The 19,887-nt window shown below is 42.5% G+C and overlaps 1 protein-coding gene across 1 annotated transcript in view; it reads right to left on the reverse strand.

The window, feature by feature from the left end:
- LOC143290380 (coatomer subunit alpha-like) overlaps positions 1-14,430 on the reverse strand; it is a 45,156-nt gene extending 30,726 nt beyond the window's left edge. Inside the window, exons 1-14 of the mRNA XM_076599764.1 lie at positions 14,296-14,430; positions 13,260-13,447; positions 12,437-12,517; positions 11,625-11,701; positions 10,667-10,776; positions 9,374-9,589; positions 7,296-7,431; positions 5,679-5,761; positions 4,629-4,779; positions 3,845-3,911; positions 3,193-3,268; positions 2,182-2,264; positions 909-1,048; positions 391-476 (exon numbers count right to left, since the gene is read on the reverse strand). Coding sequence (XP_076455879.1) covers positions 391-476; positions 909-1,048; positions 2,182-2,264; positions 3,193-3,268; positions 3,845-3,911; positions 4,629-4,779; positions 5,679-5,761; positions 7,296-7,431; positions 9,374-9,589; positions 10,667-10,776; positions 11,625-11,701; positions 12,437-12,517; positions 13,260-13,447; positions 14,296-14,335 — 1,534 coding nt within the window. The 5' untranslated portion in view covers positions 14,336-14,430. The remainder of the gene's footprint in view (positions 1-390; positions 477-908; positions 1,049-2,181; positions 2,265-3,192; positions 3,269-3,844; positions 3,912-4,628; positions 4,780-5,678; positions 5,762-7,295; positions 7,432-9,373; positions 9,590-10,666; positions 10,777-11,624; positions 11,702-12,436; positions 12,518-13,259; positions 13,448-14,295) is intronic.
- Positions 14,431-19,887: the final 5,457 nt, after the last annotated feature.

Consider the following 19,887-nt stretch of genomic DNA (forward strand, 5'->3'; position numbering starts at 1 on the left):
CTCACCCCTGAGAACAGAGCAAGGCTGCCTACATGGCGGGGTAAAATCTGTCTTACATGTTAAAGCCCACTCATAAATGCAAGTGAACACAGGGAGTTGCAGCCCACACATGTAGAAGAAGAAGGTGAAGAAGGAGGAAAAAGAGGAGGAGGGAGAGGAGAAGGGGGAGAAAAGGAGGAGGAAGAACAAGAAGGAGGAGGAGCAGAAGCAGAAGGAGGAGGAAGAAGAGGAGTAGAAGGAGAAGGAGTAAGAGGAAGGAGGAGGGAGGAGGAGGAGGAGGAGAAAGAGGAGAAGGAGGAGGAGGAGGAGAAGCACAAAAGGAGGAGGAGGAGGGGAAGGAAAAGAAGAGGAGAAGGAGGAGGATAAAAAGAAGCACAGAGCAAAACTCACCATGCTTGCTGTACAGAGCCACGTGAGACATGTCGGCAGACCAGATGGCGCCCTTCAGCTTGGAGATCTTCACCGATGCCAGAGTTCTACCATCACATCAACAGTCAGATGAATAATGCAACACACACACACTCTCTCTCTCTCTCTCTCTCTCTCTCTGAAACACACACACACAAACACACACACACAAAACCAATCACAAGCTCTCTCTCATCCTAACTTCTTCAGACACACACACTCACTTTCTTTCACACACTCACACACACACACACACACACACACACCCTCTCTTCTTTAGACAAACACACTTTCTCTCACATACACACACACACAGACATGCTCTCCCCCCCCCCCCCCCACCCCTCCCACTCTCTCTCTCTCTCTTTCTTTCTCATTTTCTTTCTCTTTCACTCACATCACACACACACAGATACACACACACACACACTCCCTCTCTCTCTCATTCACACCCTCACACAAACACACACTCACACACACACACACACACACAAACTTACCTCTTCTGCTGGACATCAAACAGGGTGACACTGTCCGACTCCTTCAGAAGCAGACAGCCGGTGCCGGCATAGAAGATTCCTTCGCAGTTCGGTGACTGCACCTTCTTGGTGATCTCATTCTTCAGGTTCTTGATCACAATCTGTCACACACACACACACACACATGGTCACACACACATACACACAAACACAGTCACACACACACACACACACACGCACACACACACATATGGTCGCACACACACATACACACACACGGTAACACACACACACACACACATAACACACATGGTCACACACACACACACAGAGCACACATTGCACACACACACACATCACACACACACACATATGGTCACACACACACATACACACATTGCACACACACAGCACACATTGCACACACACACACACACACACACACACACACACACACGGTCACACACACACACACACAAATGAAAAATGAAAAAAGTGCATATGACAATGATGGTTTCAGGAAATTCTTCTACTGTTTTTCTATAAAAAAAAGAAATACTTCCCCCACACAATACACCATCTCATAGAAGCCTGTGAATGCCAGGAGTGTATGGCTCCAGTATTTTATTTCAGTGTGCTGCATGTCTGAGTTGTATGTGTACATAAAGACAGTATAGTTACATATGATTATTAGACTGAGAATTTTATCAGTAATGAGCAAACAGCATTTCATTATTTCATTATATAGTTGGTTTACTTCCCTTTAGTATGTTTTCATTTTGCTTTGTCAGTTTTACTTATCATTATTTCTTTTTTACGGGGAATTGGTTAAATAGAATGTATTGTGGAAGCTGGCGCTGTGATAGATATTTGTTTATTGATTTGTTGATTGAACTGAATAACTGAAAACATTATGTTGTACTGTGGATGAAATGCCTTTTTTTTTTTTAAATGTCACCTTTCTGTCAGCAAATGTCTGAACAAATTATCTTTCAGAGAGAATATTCTTCTATCAAGACTGCACTCTCTCTTTGTGCTGCAACCTTGGGGGCTAGCTGGCCTTTGGGAACCATCCCAACACCGACTGTCCTAAAACCCTCTTGGCCGAGAGAGGATGGGGATGTAATTTGGGTAAGACGCTCTCCACTATAATCAAATTCTAGCACCGACAGTCGGGACAGCAGACGCCTCCTCTGCTGTTCTGGTGGTCATAGTCGGACATGACTGACCATGACTGACCATGACTGACCATCATATACTGTTGTTGCGTGTGGTGTCTTGTGACCAGACTTACTGTGTGAGTCCTGTCCAGCACAGCAAACCTGTTCCGGGCCACCCACACGGCCGTCAGACCCGCTGACCTCTTGCCCTCAGGGGCTGCAACCAAACATCATCATCATCATTATCATTAATATCATCATCAGCATCATTATCATTAATATCATCATCATCATTATCATTACTACCATCATCATCATCATCATTATCATTATTACTATCATCATCAGCATCATTATCATCATTACTACTACCATCATCATCATCACTATCATTAATATCATCATCATCATTATCATTACTACCATCATCATCATCATCAACATCATCATCATCATTACTACTACCATCATCATCATCATCATCATCATTACTACCATCATCATCATCATCATTAACATCATCATCATTATCAGTACTACCATCATCATCATCATAATCATTACTATCATCATCAGCATCATTATCAGAACTACCATCATCAGCATCATTATCATTATTATTGTTATCATTATTGCTATTGTTATGATTATTATTATTATACAGTGCCTATATTCAGTCAGTGACCAAGCACTAAGTGCTTTGTGAAACACTAACATCATCACAGACATGGCGTAAACAGTTGTGGACTTTCACAAAAATATTTAACATCTGAATTTTCTATGTTTCATTGTCATTTCCTTCATCTGAGTCAAAAACAAACAAAAAGAAAAAAAAGAAAAAAAGGTATATGCACTAACAAATACTCACAAACATATCTTGGTGAATATACAAGAACATATTCTTTTTTTTTTATCTTCTCCTTTTGTGTTTGTGTTTATATGTATGCAAATGCTTGTGTGCTCACAAATTTGTGTGATGTGATCTCTGTGCATGTGTGTTTGTGTGTGTGTGTGTGTGTGTCTGTGTGTGTTTTCAGGGGGGGGGTGGTGGTGGTTGTTGTTCTTTTAAGGCAGGTAAAGATGGCATACATGTTTGGAGAAGGAAAATTCAGTGGTCACAGCATGTAAGAAGGGAAATCACTCACAATCAGGGTTCTGGGAGTCGCTGTCCTTGGGCACGATATAGAGGTCATAGGTGCTGTTCTCCAAGTTGGACGCAGTCTGCACACACACACACACACACACACACACACACACACATCTGCTGATGAATCAACTTTCATCAATTACAGTGGCCGTTTCAAACACATGCACACACAACTGACTTGGTATAGTCAAGTTTACATACATAGAAAAAGTGCTGGAAACGATTGCTTAAAACAAAGCAATCCAAGACATCTAACACCTTTGCTCCTGTAAATCAAAATCCTGATTATACAAAAGATATTTTACTTCAACTTATAAGCAATTTACTGTAGAGTCTATCCATATTAGTAATTCTTTTTTCATGAAAAAGCATACGGTCATGCACAAACACAAGAACAGCTCACAAGCATTCACACAGATTTTAGCACTTGTACTCTCTCACACAACAAATGTGCAGGCATGGACTTTTTTTTCTTTTTTTTCAACACGCATTCTCTCTCACAATTCACACAGCAACCCACCGCCACCCTGCCACCCCCAATACACAAACACACACACAGAGTTTGTCATTCAAGCAAAGAAAAGCTCGGCATGTTGTATCACATACACAAAACATAGGAGAATGAAAAAGGAGAAGAGAAAGATTCTCACAGTGCAGAGGAGGACGGCGTTCTCTGCGGGGTTGTAAGACATGGTGCTGACCGGAGTACGAGATCCACTGAAACACATCACACGACGTCACCTGACACACACTCCTCTAGTCTTCTTTCTGAGCTCTCCCCCACCCTACCCTCCCAGTCTCCTTTCTCAGCACACTCCCTCAGTTGTTTTTTTTCAGTTCCCTCACACACGTCTACACCCTGACCCTACTTTTCTACCCCACTGTTCCCCAAACAACCTGCCCCTCCACCTCTCTCTCTCTCTCCGTCGATCACTCCCAAATTCTCTCTCCCCCTGACCCTCTCTCATTCATCCCCCTGTCCCCCCCTCTCTCTCTCTCCTCCCCTTTCTCTCCCTCCCTCACTCTCCTTCCCCGCTTTCTCACCTTCCCTCTCTCTCCTTCCCCACTTTCTCCCCCTCCCCCTTCTCCCTCTCTCTCCTTCCCCACTTTCTCCCCCCCCCCTTTCTCCCTCTCTCTCCTTCCCCACTTTCTCCCCCTCCCCCTTCTCCCTCTCTCTCCTTCCCCACTTTCTCCCCCCCCCCTTTCTCACCTTCCCTCTCTCTCCTTCCCCACTTTCTCCCCCTCCCCCTTCTCCCTCTCTCTCCTTCCACGCTTTCTCCCCCTCCCCCTTCTCCCTCTCTCTCCTTCCCCCCCTTTCTCACCTTCCCTCTCTCTCCCTCACTCTCCTTCCCCCCTTTCTCCCCCTCCCTCACTCTCCTCCCCCCTTTCTCCCCCTCCCTCTCCCCCGTCCCTCTCCCTCCCCCAGTCTCTCACCCCCTGAGCTGCATGATGGCCACGTCCTTGGAGGTGTTGAAGTCCAGGCGTCTCAGGAAGCGGTCCTTGACGTAGAACAGGATGTTCTGGTGCACGGCCATGGCTGGACGCTCCTTCTCCAGCTTGAAGATGATCATGCCGTTGTCGTGGCCTGCGTGGGAAACAGGTGGGGGGTGGGGCGGGGGGGTTGGGGTGGGGTGGGGGTTTGGGGGTAACCACGTACAGCGATCATCGTCATCATGGCACCATCACTATTATCATTATCATCATCATTATTATCATTACTTTTTTTTTAACAATCATTACAATTCCAATTATTATCATTATCATTTTTATTGTAGTAGTAGTAGTAGTAGTAGTAGTAGTAGTAGTAGTAGTAGTAGTAGTAGCAGCAGCAGCAGCAGCAGCAGCAGTAGTAGTAGTAGTAGTATCATTATTATTATTATTATTACTACTTATATATCATTGATACATATATAGTGCCTATCTTCTGTCAGAGGCCATCATCATGGCATTGTTATTGTTATTGATACTTACACATTACTGACACTTATTTAGCTCCTGTTTTTGGTCAGAGATCATCATCATTTCATTGTTATTGCTAGTGATACTTATTATATTACTGGTACTTATACAGCTCCCATCTTCCGTCAAAGACCATCATCACAGCATTGTTTGTTGATACTTATATATTATTGATACTAATATAATATAGTGTCTATCTTCAGTCAGAGACCATCATGATGGCATTGTTTATTGATACTTATGTATTGTTGAAACTTATATAGCTCCTATTTTCAGTCAGAGTCATGGCACTGTTTTTTGATACTTATATATTATTGATACTTATAGTTTATACTGATACTTATATAGTGCCAATCTTCAGTCAGAGCCCAACATCAAGGCATCAGTATTATTCACATAATACACATTATTGATACTTATATAGGACCTATCTTTGGTCAGAGACCAAATTCTAAGCGCTTTACGAGACACTTCGTATTTCCCAGGTAACATATATACGCATGTACCAAAGGTTAAGAAGCATACCTGCAGCAAAAAGGTTGAGAGTAGGATGAGCAGCGATCACCCAGAATCGGTCATGCTCTCGACGGAATGTCTGCACTCCAGTTCTGCGCACACATATCCAGTACGATATCATTGTGTGTGTGTGTGTGTGTGTGTGTGTGTGTATGTGTGGTGTGGTGTGTGATGACTGCTGTCTTTTTTTGTACTTAACTGAAAAAAATATATACACACCAGATATGTGTGTGTACATATCTATATATGCATGCATGTGTATCAGTACAGAGACATTCTACTTTCTCTTCTTTGAAATTAGCGTTTTTCAAACCTCATTTTCCTCTGCGAATCTTAAAAAAGACCTGATATTTTTCAAATTTTCAACTGATTAAAAAGTGCAGAGGTCTGAAGAAGAAAACAAGGAAGATCTACTACTTTCATATGAAAGTTAAAGAGGGAGATTTACAATGTACAATTGAATGAGGAAATCTACCACTTTTACATAACAAGCGAAAGAGTCAGATGTATAACTTTTGTGTGCTAGCAAGAGGCAGATCTAAAGGTTTTGTAAACAGGTGAAACAGTCAGATCCACAAGTTTCACAAACAAGTGAAAGAGGCAGATCCACAAGTTTCACAAACAAGTGAAACAGTCAGATCCACAAGCTTCACAAACAAGTGAAACAGTCAGATCCACAAGTTTCACAAACAAGTGAAACAGTCAGATCCACAAGTTTCACAAACAAGTGAAAGAGGCAGATCCACAAGTTTCACAAACAAGTGAAACAGTCAGATCCACAAGTTTCACAAACAAGTGAAAGAGGCAGATCTGAGTTTCATATGCCAGCAAAAGACCCTAAAGAGGCAGATTGAAAAGGTTCATAAACAAGTGAAACAGGCGGAAATGGTAGATCTAAAGTTTCATGCGCAAGCAAAAAAAGGCAAATCTAAACATTTCATACATAGAAGCCAAGGAAAGAGACCTACAAGTTTCACATAAAGCAAAAGAGGAAGTTTTACAAGTTTGTATTTGTATTTTAAACCTCTAGGCCATTACTCCACATATACAAGTATATATACAATGAGTGGTGGCCTGGGCGCTAGTCATTCGGATGAGACGATAAACCGAGGTCCCGTGTGCAGCATGCACTTAGTGCACGTAAAAGAACCCACAGCAACAAAAGGGTTATTCCTGGCAAAATTCTGAAGAAAAATCCACGTCGATAGGAAAAACAAACAAAAAAACTGCACGCAGAAAAATTACAAAAAAAAAAGGGTGGCGCTGTAGTATAGCGACGCGCTCTCCCTGGGGAGAGCAGCCCAAATTTCACACAGAGAAATCTGTTGTGATAAAAAGAAATACAAATACAAGTATGTTTCATATACAAGTAAAAGAGGAAATCTACTGCAATCATGTACAAGCAAAAAAGAGATCAATTTGTTTCATGCACAAGCGAAGGAGAGAGATCTGCTACTTTCATATACAAATGAAAGAGAAAGCTCACGAGATTCATATACAAGTAAAAGATGAAGATCTACAACTTTCATGCACAAGCGAAAAGAGATCTACAAGTTTCATAATCATAAAATGGAAACAGGGAGGTTTACGAAATCCAGGTCTCAGCGTGAGCATGACAGCGCTCACCTCTTGCTCATATCCCACACCCGGATGCTCTTATCCTCCGAGTTGCTCATGATCAACTCCTGGCGGGGGTGGAAGATGCAGCACGACACGTTGTTGTAGTGACCACGACACGTATCCACCTCCCACGCCTTGGACTCTGAACACACAAAGGTCAGAGCATGCATAAACACATACACACACACACACACACATATACATACACACAAAGGTCAATGAATACACAAACACATACACACACATATACACACTCACACACATATACATGTACACACACACACACAAATATGCACTTTTTTTTCCCGTCTAAAAACACTTATAGTGAATAGACGTTAAACTGAAGATAAAACAGATATGCACACACATACTCACGCATGCACACACACAGACAAGCATACACACACACACACACACACGCTAACTAACAAATACACTTCCATGCACACACATACAAACACACTCACATGCACATACACTCATACATGCACACATATCATAAAAACACACACACATGCACACACAAGGGAATTAATGACAGAGGTTTGCTTGTTCAGTTTTGACATGCGCTTTGCATGTAAAATGGAATTATCAACTATTTCTCTATTAATCTAAAACTGTATCATCTGCATTGATCACAAATAAGAAATAATTTTGCTACAGCTAAAACTGTATCAATCAATTATAACTTTATTTGTTGAAAATCAACATGTAGATACCTTCTTGTATGTTTCACTTATATTTTATTCTGACTAAAATCTGTAACAGTGGAAGTATTCCTTTGAAATTACAAGTCTTCACAACCATATGATAATATTGTCTCTTCATGGACTCAAGTCACCAGACACAGAAAGGTCCTGAATCAGAAGTGTTGTAAAAATACTGGTATCTGTCCATTGCAAAACTCAGTGCTGGTTATGACAGAAACCTAAAAATGGACAATTTGTAATACCCAAAACACTGCATCAATACTTCACGCAACTTTTTTTTTTTTTTTTTAATCCACAACATTAATACTCTAAGTAACCATCTGGGCTAGAATTTGATCATGGTGAAAAGTCTTGCCAAAGTCACATCACTACTCTCTTGGACAAGAGGGTTTTAGGGCAATCAGCAGAGGGTCAGTTCCCCCAAATCAACTGGCCGGCCCCCAAGGCTGCAGCACTAGAAGCCAGTGTAATCTTGCCTCCTAGTTTGAGAATCATAGTGCTTCACAAAAGACTTAACTTAAAACGACTTCCCACTGCAGTGGAGAAACCATTGATCATACATCAGAAGTGTTGTAAAAATACTGGTATCTGTCCACTGCAAAACTCAGTGCTGGTTATGACAGAAACCTAAAGATCTAAAAATGGACAATTTGTAATACCCAAAATACTGCATTAATACTTATTAATTATTAATTATTATTTATTTATCTTTGTACGCTTATAGTTGACTTCATCAAGTTTTTGCGCCTTATATATATTATCATTAGTAGTAGTAGTTCTTTTTTTTATATGTATTTATCTATTATTTATTCACCCTTTTTTCTTTTCTTTTTTTTCCTCTCTCAAGGCCTGACGAAGCGCGTTGGGTTACGCTGCTGGTCAGGCATCTGCTTGGCAGATGTGTGGTGTAGCGTATATGGATTTGTCTGAACGCAGTGATGCCTCCTTGAGCTACTGAAACTGAAACTGATCATACAGCTCTCACTTTGCTGTTGTACATGAAACCATATACATCACAATACTTAAAACCACACACCCAACATCAATATAATCCATGGAATTCCCCATAGTTTCAGTTTCATCAGTGTTCGGACAACTTCATATAAGCTACACATCTTCTAGGCAGATGCCTGAGCAGCAACACAGCCTAAAGCGCTTAGTCAGGCCTTGAGTGCATGCAAATATATATTCGTGTACCTAATTTATCATCTCATCTGAACGACTAGAAGGCTTGATTTTCCAGTCAAACCTGACAGAAAGGGTGAGAGCCAGATTCAAACCCAGACCCTCACAGACTCTGAATTGGCAGACGAGCACCTTAACCAAAAACCTACACCACAGCCTCCACACTCCCCACATCCTCTTCCTCCTCACCGTTCATCCTCCACAGTTTGACCTGCCGGTCGTCAGCGCCAGACACAATCAGTGGCAGGGTGGGGTGGAACACAGCCCAGTTGACCCCCCGGTCGTGACCTTCCAGCACGTGCTTCACGATGGCGTCGGAGGTGCCGAACAGGTCGGTCTGCGTGGGGTTGCGGAGTCGGTCCTCAATGCCCCCAGGTCCCGGCGCCACATTCTTCTTCCTCAGTCCTGGACAAGGGAATCACACACTGGCGCTACCAGGATACTTTTTTTTCTTGTTTTTTATGCTGCTCCATTACCTACACGGTTTAAGTGGCATTACCCTAAATGGCTCTTCTGGATTTCGGTTTCCTCACACACAGCCATGCCCCATGCACAGACATACACCACACACTATACAGCCATGGCTTTTCTGTTTCAGTCCCTGTGCCAGCAGTCCACAAGGAGCTATCAATGTTTACCTAACACAAACACCTGAATGATCTCTCTTTCACACACATGAGGACATATATACACACAGGAGAGAGACATACCCGGTACATATATGTGGATGCCAAAGACACACACACACACACATAGGGCACACTCACAAAAGGCACACGCACTTTTGTATGTTATTAAGTGAAAATTGCTATTATCTCAGCTGTTTAATCATGTGTGTGTGTGAGTGTGTGTTTGTGTGTGTGTTGGAGTGTAACAGTTATAGTACTGAGAGTATGTTACTTTGTGGTTTTTGTGCAATGTGTTTTTATAATATTAATAATTCTGTTTTATGTTTCTACTACTTTTTATGCTTTCTTATTTCACTTTAAGTGCTGGATTTGTATAGAGCTTCGAGCTTGCTTATGCTTGAATTATAGTGCTATATAAAAAATTAAAAAGTCATCATTATCATTTTAAAAAATTACTATTATTATTAATTATTATAATTATTATCAAAATATTATTATCATTGTTATCATATTACTATTATTATTATCATTATCATTATGCACAAGGCATACACACACACACACACATACACACACACAGCATACACACACACTCTGATTTCACTTTGGGTGCTGGATTTGTAAAGTGCTTAGAGCTTGCTTACGCTTGAATTATAGCACTATATAAAAATAAAAGATCATTATCATTAGTAAAAAATATATATATATTATTATCATTATTATCAAAATATTATTATCATTATTATCATTATTATTATGCACAACACACACACACACACACACACACACACACACAATCAACATCACTCTCTGCTTCACAAACTGACACGAAGGTCAAGCAGCCAGCACCCACCAGAAATGTCCCAGACACGGACGGTTTGGTCCAGAGAGGCGGAGACAACCATGTCCTCAGAAGGATGGAACTGAGCACACATCACATAGTGACTGTGGCCCGTCAGAACGCTGCAAACGGAGAGAGAAAAAAACAGTATCAGCAAAGTTGAAAGTCAGCAATTTTCTTTACATGTAATATTTCACTTTTCAAAAGCAGAAACACAAAGAAGGGAGCCCAGAGTCTGAGAGACAGGCCAGCACCTCTGTGTAAAGTGTGGGAGAGACAACCAGTCTGGTACAGGCCTGTCAAGCAATAACAGATGCTGCGCCATAATTATCACCCAGACCACAAATCTATTGTCTCCCGAGACTGAACAACACCGACTACTACTACTACTACTTCACTAAACACATTTTTCAAAACACATGAAATTTCACCAGGTTCACACACACTCATCACACATACAAGCTTAAACTTCAATTTTCCATAATTCATACTCACAAAAACAGACATAAATTTGGATTCACACATTTCCATTGCATAAACTTAACACTTCTATATTTACTAATATTTATCACCCACAAAGAAAGAGCTTTGACAGCCAGACAGAATCGAGGCTAGCATAATTCCTGAAACATTAATCATTAGACTGCAAGTGGCAACCTTGACAAATGCTACCAATAGTATATCTTTTTTTTTTTACAATCATAAAAAGTATATAGTTTTTCTGCATTTTAATACAGAATGCACTATTCAAGACAGATACGAGGATGAATCTTTCATTCATTAACATCTGTCAGAAATAATGGCCGTAGGAAAAAAAAAACCACCAAAATTGACCTTTCCTGCAATGCACTTCCTGCATGGATCTGAAGTATGCACACACATGCAAGAAGGTGCAAACACATGTATGTTCTCATATACACACGCATATATATATGCAGTCATTCATATGCTCATCGCATGCTCTTCCTACCTGATGCATGTTCGGGACTGCCAGTTCCAGATGCGAATGGTTTGATCATCTGACGCACTAAGCACCCATGGGTATTCCTGCCAAATAAAAATCAAATTAAAAAATTTTAAAGCACAGTCTTGCCTTCATCAGTTCATTTCATTCGTTTACTTTTACCTGCACAATTTGCCTCATTAGTCAAAAACCAAGAAAAAAAAATCATTAATAAAAAAAGAAGCAAAACTGTAACAATACAGACAAAAAAACATGTACAAGATCTTTCTGTATCTCACACAAACACATCCAATATAAAATGTACAAAGCTGCATTTATTTAGGAATACACAATCTATGCTATCCACACTGTTCTCTTACTAAAGTTACTTGTCCAATTAACAACAAGAAAATCTATTTCTGCATAATAATGTTTTTATATTCATTATAATACTGATTTTTATAACCTATAGTATAATACACAACTAAGCCAAAGACTGAAATTTATCATTCAGTACATTACACCTATTGTACTATTACTGGTTTGTATTGTATTTCTTTTTTTGTCACAACATATTTCTCTGTGGGAAATTCTAGCTGCACTCCCCAAGGACAGCATGTTGCTACAGTGAAATGTCACCCTTTTCTGAGTTTCTTCTTTTTCTATCTGCCTGCAAGTGTATTTTCAATCCAGGAACTGTGGGATTAGATACCATGCACTCAGATTTTTTTTCCCTTTCTATGCATACACATTTCTAGGCAGACGCATTAACACAAGGCTAACAATCCATAATATAGTACAAATGTAGTATTTCAATCAATAAAGTAACAAGAACTTACATGATGGAAGAAGGTGGTGCGAATGTAATCCAGATGACCCAGCAAGGTGAACAGACAACGACGCTGCTTGTAATTCCACACCTACGAAGTCCAGACACACAAACACACACACACACACACACACACAAATCAGTAGCCAGTAGAACAGATGGCTGCAAAATATGATGGCAAAGAACAACAATTTAAAACTCAAAAGCAGGAGGTGTTTTCAAGTAGTGGTATGAGGTATTTGATTCAATGAAGTAATCAGCTATTCTCATAAATAAATGTTTAAAAATAGGTAGAAACAATAAATAATCTAAAATGCAGTCATTAAAAAGTTCAGCATTGAAAAATACATAAAGAAAAAAACAATCAACCAAAATAATAATATGAATGTCAAGAAACACTACAAACATAGATTTTTGTTATCATTTTTAAAAACTTCTGCCCTATGAAATAGGATTTTAAAAAACCTCTTTTTTGTCCATTCACACAAACTTGCAACAACCAAACAACATTAAAGATACTATTGTTATCATTGTTCGATATGATGGTTCAGCTTTATGCTATCAAATTAACTGAAGAAAAAAAGGTTGTTCTTAATCACACGATACAAAGGAGCCTGGTCAATTAAAGTGACGTGAACTTGGCCAACTGAAGTGACGTGCCACTTTTTTCTTATATATATCAAACTCAAAGATAGGAAAAAAATTTATTCAGAAAATACTTGTATGTTGCAAACCATCTCTCTCACTTTGTATCTATCACTAACCATCTCTCTCACTTTGTATCTATCACTATCAGTATCACAAACACACAGAGACATTTATATTTTTACTACCTTGATCTTGTAATCATCGCCACCAGAAACAAACAGAGGCTGCTGCTGATGAAAACATATGCCTCGCACAGGGCCATCATGCTCATCAAACTTGTCAATCAAGGTGCACATGCGGTAGTCCCACAGCTGAATCACCCCATTGTGCAGTGAGGCCAAAACCCATGGTCGCTTGGGATGGAAAGACAGGCCTGGAAAACAATGTATCAAAGGATTGAAATAACCAATTTCTTATCATGCATATTACCAATTTGTAACCTCATTAGATGTGATCATTTTTTAGCATTTCAGATAATAACACAACCATCTTTCACTGGATTGTCAAGCTCAACTGTATCAAACACAAACCAGCAGGAACGATCTGGGTCTGGTGAAGTGCAATGTGCAGTGTCCTATTCTGGCCTTCATCGCAACAGAATTATCAGAGTGCACGCAAAGTTCTAGTTGTTTTGGTTCTTTTTTTTTTTCTTTTTACCTTTTCTTACTTGTAGTGGAAAGCAGCAACTGTCAGGAACTCTTCACTGCTGCTCTAAATGTTGCAGTGGTCCCTGCACTGACCACTTCATTTCCATTAGGTAACTGTTTTTGTTTTGTTTCTAGGTAGATCCACATATTGGATTTGATTATCATCATCATGGCAGGGTCACCACTGTGAAATAAAGGTTTCTGTCGCAGGGTTTTTTGGTGTCCTGTGTGGTGATTAGTATGTGGGCGTGGGTCTATTCAGTCACTGCGGCCAGTGTGTTACTCGATCAATGGTGGGGGTCTTGGCAACCCTTGTTCCTCTGTCATCTGCGTCTCGACCATTGGCAAACATCAGGTGTTTTTAATATAAAGTGTGTGTTTTGCAATCTTACAATTCAAAAATGTCGAGATGTTGCCATGGAGTAAACAGAAAACCTTTGGATTTAACCGTATACCTCTTCATTCTGCAAAATAGCAGCCGACACGGCCGGTAAGGTTAATTATCCTGCTTATAAACTCTTCACAGGATCAGGATCACACAATATCATAACTTTAAACAAGGAGTTAAGCATACCTTTCACACGGGCTGACTTCGTTTCAAACTTGGTCAGCATCTCCGAAGCCTTGACGGGTACGTTTTGATCAAATGTTTCCCAAATCAGATGCTGTCTGCAAAACCTCCACCGTGTCAAGATTCCTATGCGGAACACGTCGGTACTTCCGGTTGTGGCATACAATTATTTGGAATTATTTGATTGGTTGGTATTATTCCGTCGTGTTTTCTCAATGTTTATTATTTTTTCTTCAGCGTTTGTTTCAGTTTAAAGGAGCAGGTGTCAAAGCGTGAGACCTGGTATACTTTTTTGCACTAATGGGCGATGTAGTAAAACGGCATCCTCAAATACTCGTTGCGATTAATTGAATGAAGATGTCTCTGTGTGTGTGTGAGAGAGTGAGTCTGTGTGAACGTGGGCGTGGGGCGTTTACGGTGAGAGTGTCACAGTACCAGTGTCATGATTGATGTCTGTCTCGTCTGCATGCTGTGTGTGTGTACCGTGTGTGTGTGTGTGTGTGTGTGTATGGACGTGTGCAGTACTTGACATGATGAGTGTGTGTGTGTGTGTGTGTGTGTGTGTGTGTGTGTGTGTGCCAAGCGCGTGTGTGTGTATCTCGGTGTGTCTGTCTGTCTGTGTGTTGTCTGTGTATGTCTCCCGAACTGTTTGTATAATATTATGCACATCTACTGATAAAAATTGCACTGCTCTCTCTCTCCTCTCTCTCTCTCTCTCTCTCTCTCTCTCTATATATATATATATATATATATATATGTGTGTGTGTGTGTGTGTGTGTGTGTGTGTGTGTGTGTGTGTGTAATATTCGTCCTTCGGATTTGAATGAGATGATCATGGTTTCAAGAATCAGAAGGAAGATCGGTGTCTGTGGGTCTAGAGGTGACTGACGAGGCCAATCCGGGCCCTGAAGGCTCGCCCACATGTGGGACACAATTTGCAGATAAGAGCATGCGCGCACCATTGGAAAATCTGAGTGTACGAATTCGTGCATTATTGATCAAATACAATTGTAATATTCGCCCTGTGGGTTGGGCACTGATAGAATAGACCCACTGTCCTGTCATGCATGTCGTAAGAGGCGACTAAGGCAGGACCACCTCGCCAGGAGGATAAAGGGGTTTGCGTAGGGTTAACTACCCTACCTGTAAAAAAGACCAGTCACAGAAGCATCGACGACAAAGAACCAAAACATTCACCTCAGTGGGCAAGGAAGCCGGGGTCTCCGTCACGGAGACTTATGACGCAGTGCAGTGAAAGCCGAATGGAAGCTGCAAGGCTGACTCCCCTTCTGACAACGCCGTGGCCCAGGACAACAACGCGAGTAGCCACATGGAACATCAGGACGATGTATGAAGCACAAGAAGAACCATCCAAGTAGCGAGAGAGATGAAAACCTACAAGATTGGAGTGCAAGGATTGAGTGAGACAAGGTGGCTACAGTCAGGACGGATGAGACTTTCATCTGGAGAGCAACTGCTGCATTCAGGACACACAGAGGATGGAGACCCCCACACTGAGGGTGTGGCCCTGATGCTGGCACCGGAGGCACAGGGAGCACTCATCGGCTGGGAACCTGTTAACTCCCGCATCATCACAGCCAAGTTTACCACCAAGAAGAATGACATCAGGCTGAACATCATCCAGTGCTATGCTCCCACCAATGATGCGGAAGAAGAGAAGAAAGATGACTTCTACCAACAACTACAGACAGTGATAGACAGAAGAGGGGCCAAAGACATAACTATACTGATGGGAGATTTCAACGCCAAGATCGGAAGGGACAACACCGACTACGAGGACACCATGGGGACACACGGACTGGGACAGATGAATGAGAATGGTGAGCGCTTTGCAGACCTGTGCGCCCTGAACCAGCTGGTGATAGGAGGAAGTACCTTCCCACACAAGCACATCCACAAAGCCACATGGAGATCCCCGAACCACGTCACGGAGAATCAGATCGACCACACTCTGCATTAGCCGCAAGTTCAGGAGATCATGGCAGGATGTACGAGTGATGAGAGGAGCCGATGTGTCATCAGACCACCACCTTCTTACGACGACAGTGAGACTTCGCCTCAAGAGATTCACCAACGCCAACAACACACGGACAAGGTACAATGTTGGACTGCTCAGAAACAAGGACACACAACAGCATTCCAGATCAGCCTTTCAAACAGGTTCCAGCCACTACAAGAGCTGATAGAAGATGGTGAGATGGACATCGAGACACAGTGGGAACACAGCAAGAAGCTCTGGCACGACACATGTGAAGAGGTCCTTGGCAAGAAGACTCAGCACAAGGAATGGATCTCTGCCAACACCATCCACAAGCTGGAAACAAGGAAAGAGAACACGAGGTGAACAACAGCAACAAAGGCAAAGGCACAGGAAGAGTACACAGCAGCGGACAGAGATGTAAAGAGGAGCATCAAGAAGGACAAGAGGGACTACATCGACGACCTGGCCAGTCAAGCAGAGGCAGCAGCCGGACAGGGGAACCTGAATGACCTGTACCTGGTGACAAAGAAGCTGACGGGCAAGTTCCAGCAGACAGACAAGCCAGTGAAGGACAAGAACGGGAACCCACTGACAACAACCGAGGAACAGCTGAAACGATGGGCAGAACACTTCAGGGAGCTGCTGAACCGTCCCGCCCCTGACGCACCACCAGACATCCCACCCGCAGAGACAGAACTGCCCATCAGCTGCAACAAACCCTCAAAGGCAGAGATCAAGAAGGCCATCATGACTGAGAAATGGGAAGACTGCAGGGCCGGACGAGATACCAGCAGAAGCCATCAAAGCAGACATGGAAACAGCTGTCAACATGCTATACAGCCTCTTCAGCAAGATCTGGAAGAAGGAGGAGGTACCGGCCCAGTAGAAAGAAGGAATCATCATCAAGCTGCTGAAGAAAGAAGACCTCAGGGACTGCAGCAACTACCGAGGGATCATGCTCCTGTCAACGCCAAGCAAGGTTCTCAACAGGGTTCTACTGGAAAGGATGAAAGAGGCCGTCGACCCCAAGCTCCGAGACCAGCAGGCAGGCTTCCGGCGGAACAAATCTTGTGCCGACCAGATCGCCAACCTGTGCATAATCGTGGAGCAGTCGCTGGAGTGGAACTCCCCCCTCTACATCAACTTCATAGATTATGAAAAGGCCTTCGACAGAGTGGACAGAGAGACGTTGTGGAAGCTGCTGAGGCACTACAGAGTCCCAGAGAAGATCATCTCCCTCATAATAATAATAATAATAATGGTACTTATATAGCGCTAAATCTTGTGCATAAACAAATCAAAGCGCTTTCGCACCAGTCATTCTCACGCAAGCATAACTCTAAAACTGAAAAAAAAAAAAAAAAAAAAAAATCTAAAAAGACAAGGAAGAGGCAGGGAAGGGAGGCGATTTTGGGAAGAGGTGGGTTTTAAGGCCAGACTTGAAAGAGCTGAGTGTGGAGACTTGACGAAGCGAAAGAGGAAGTTCATTCCAATTGCAAGGTCCAGAGACAGAGAAAGAACGGTGGCCAATAGTCGTGTACCTACCAGGACATGAGCTGCAGGATTGCCCATGCAGGCCAGCTGTCCGAAAGTTTCGAGGTGAAGACTGGAGTTCGTCAGTGGTGCCTGCTGTCACCGTTCCTCTTCCTCCTGGTTATCGACTGGATCATGAAGACCACTACAACAGGCAGGAACAACGGTATACAGTGGACACTCTGGACACAACTGAACGACCTCGACTTCGCTGACGACCTGGCGCTCCTGTCACACAACCACAGCCAGATGCAGGACAAGACCACTCGCCTGGAGACCACGTCAGCCAGGACAGGGCTCAAGATCAACAAGAAGAAGACCGAGCTGATGAAGATCAATACCACTGCCAACACACCAGTCACAGTAGATGGAGAGCCCATCAGGGAGGTGGAGTCTTTCGTCTACTTGGGAAGCGTGGTTGACCGACAGGGAGGCACGGACCGAGACGTCACAGCCAGAATTGGCAAGGCAAGAACAGCTTTCATCATGCTCAAGAACATCTGGGCATCTGGAGCAATCAGTATGAAAACCAAACTCCGCATCTTCAACTCCAATGTGAAGTCAATTCTGCTCTATGGATGCGAGACATGGCGGACAACATAGCAGAAGATTCAGACATTCTTCAACACCTGTCTGAGGCGCATCTACAAAATCCTATGGCAGGAGAAGATCCGAAACGAAGATCTGTGGGAGCGAGCGGGACAGAAACCAGTGGCCAAGCAGATACTGCGGGAAAGTGGGGCCGCTGGATCGGACACACCCTCAGGAAGCCAGTGTCCAACATCACACGCTAAGCCCTGACCTGGAACCCGCAGGGAAAGAGGAAGAGAGGCCGGCCTCGCAACAGCTGGAGGCGAGACACCGAGGCAGAGTTGAAGCAGCAAGAGACCAACTAGACTGGAATAGCCAGAACAGCCTAGAACAGAGTGCGATGGCGAGGGGTCGTCAATGGCCGGCTCCACCCCGAGCGATGGGCATAATGAATGAATGAATGACAATTGTAATATGTTCGAGGAAGTAGTAAAATAATACTGTGATATGTAGTGTAATTCAGTTGGCTTGGCAGAGAGGTGTGTGTGTATGTGTGTGTGTGTGTGTGTGTGTGTGTGTGTGTGTGTGTGTGTGTGTGTGTGTGTGTGTGTGTGAGAGAGAGAGAGAGAGAGAGAGAGAGAGAGCTTTTTTGTTTGTTTGTGTGTTGTTTGTTTGTTTTTGTTTGTTTGTTTGTTTCATTCTTTTGTTTAACGTCTATCCACTATTGTGATTTTTGATGAAAATTCACCCTCTTCCCCACCCCACCCATGACTTAAGTCATCACTACCTTCCCCGTTGTTGTCTCCATGATTAGCATAAAATAATATTAAAAAAAAAAAAAAGAGAGAGAAAGAAAAAAAGATAAGACAAACTTGGCAACAAGTAAGATAACGTCAAAGAGCCAACGGGGGGGGGGGGGGGGGGGGGGGCTCCTAATTAAACTCTGGACTTTTTCAAACACAAGTCGATTTTCATATTAATCGTTTCCATTGTAAATGAAATTGCAATTGCAAAAATGCGAGTGTGTGCGTGTGTGTGCGTGTGTGTGTGTGTGTGTGTGTGTGTGTGTGTGTGTGTGTGTGTGTGCGGGGGGGGGGGGGGGCGGATGAGGAGGATGGGTCTGTCTTTGAACTAAATGTTGAAAGGCAGTCCGGGCACTTAAGTGTGAAACCAAAATACGTTACCGTGAAACAAGACATTACACAGAGTGCAATGCATAGTGTGATGCGGTAAAAGAACACATGTACATAGAGTGCGGTGTATACAGTCTGTGTTACTGTGAAACAACACATGTACACAGAATGCAGTGTGTACTGTGTTGAAAAAAGTGACCTCAGTGCAGTCTTTGACACTATATTTACTTCTAAAGTTCGGAGAAAAACAATCTACAACGATATTTTGTGGAGCGTCTATTATAGTTACCTTAAACAGGTTTTTTAAGTACTTTTTTCACAAAATATGTCCAAAAATTATTAAAAATTGCTGGTCTGTCAATTAATCCCCTCACAGTCATTTCATTGTTTGAGTTG

Source organism: Babylonia areolata, chromosome 15 (genome assembly GCF_041734735.1).
Source record: "Babylonia areolata isolate BAREFJ2019XMU chromosome 15, ASM4173473v1, whole genome shotgun sequence".
Lineage (NCBI taxonomy): Eukaryota > Metazoa > Mollusca > Gastropoda > Neogastropoda > Buccinidae > Babylonia > Babylonia areolata.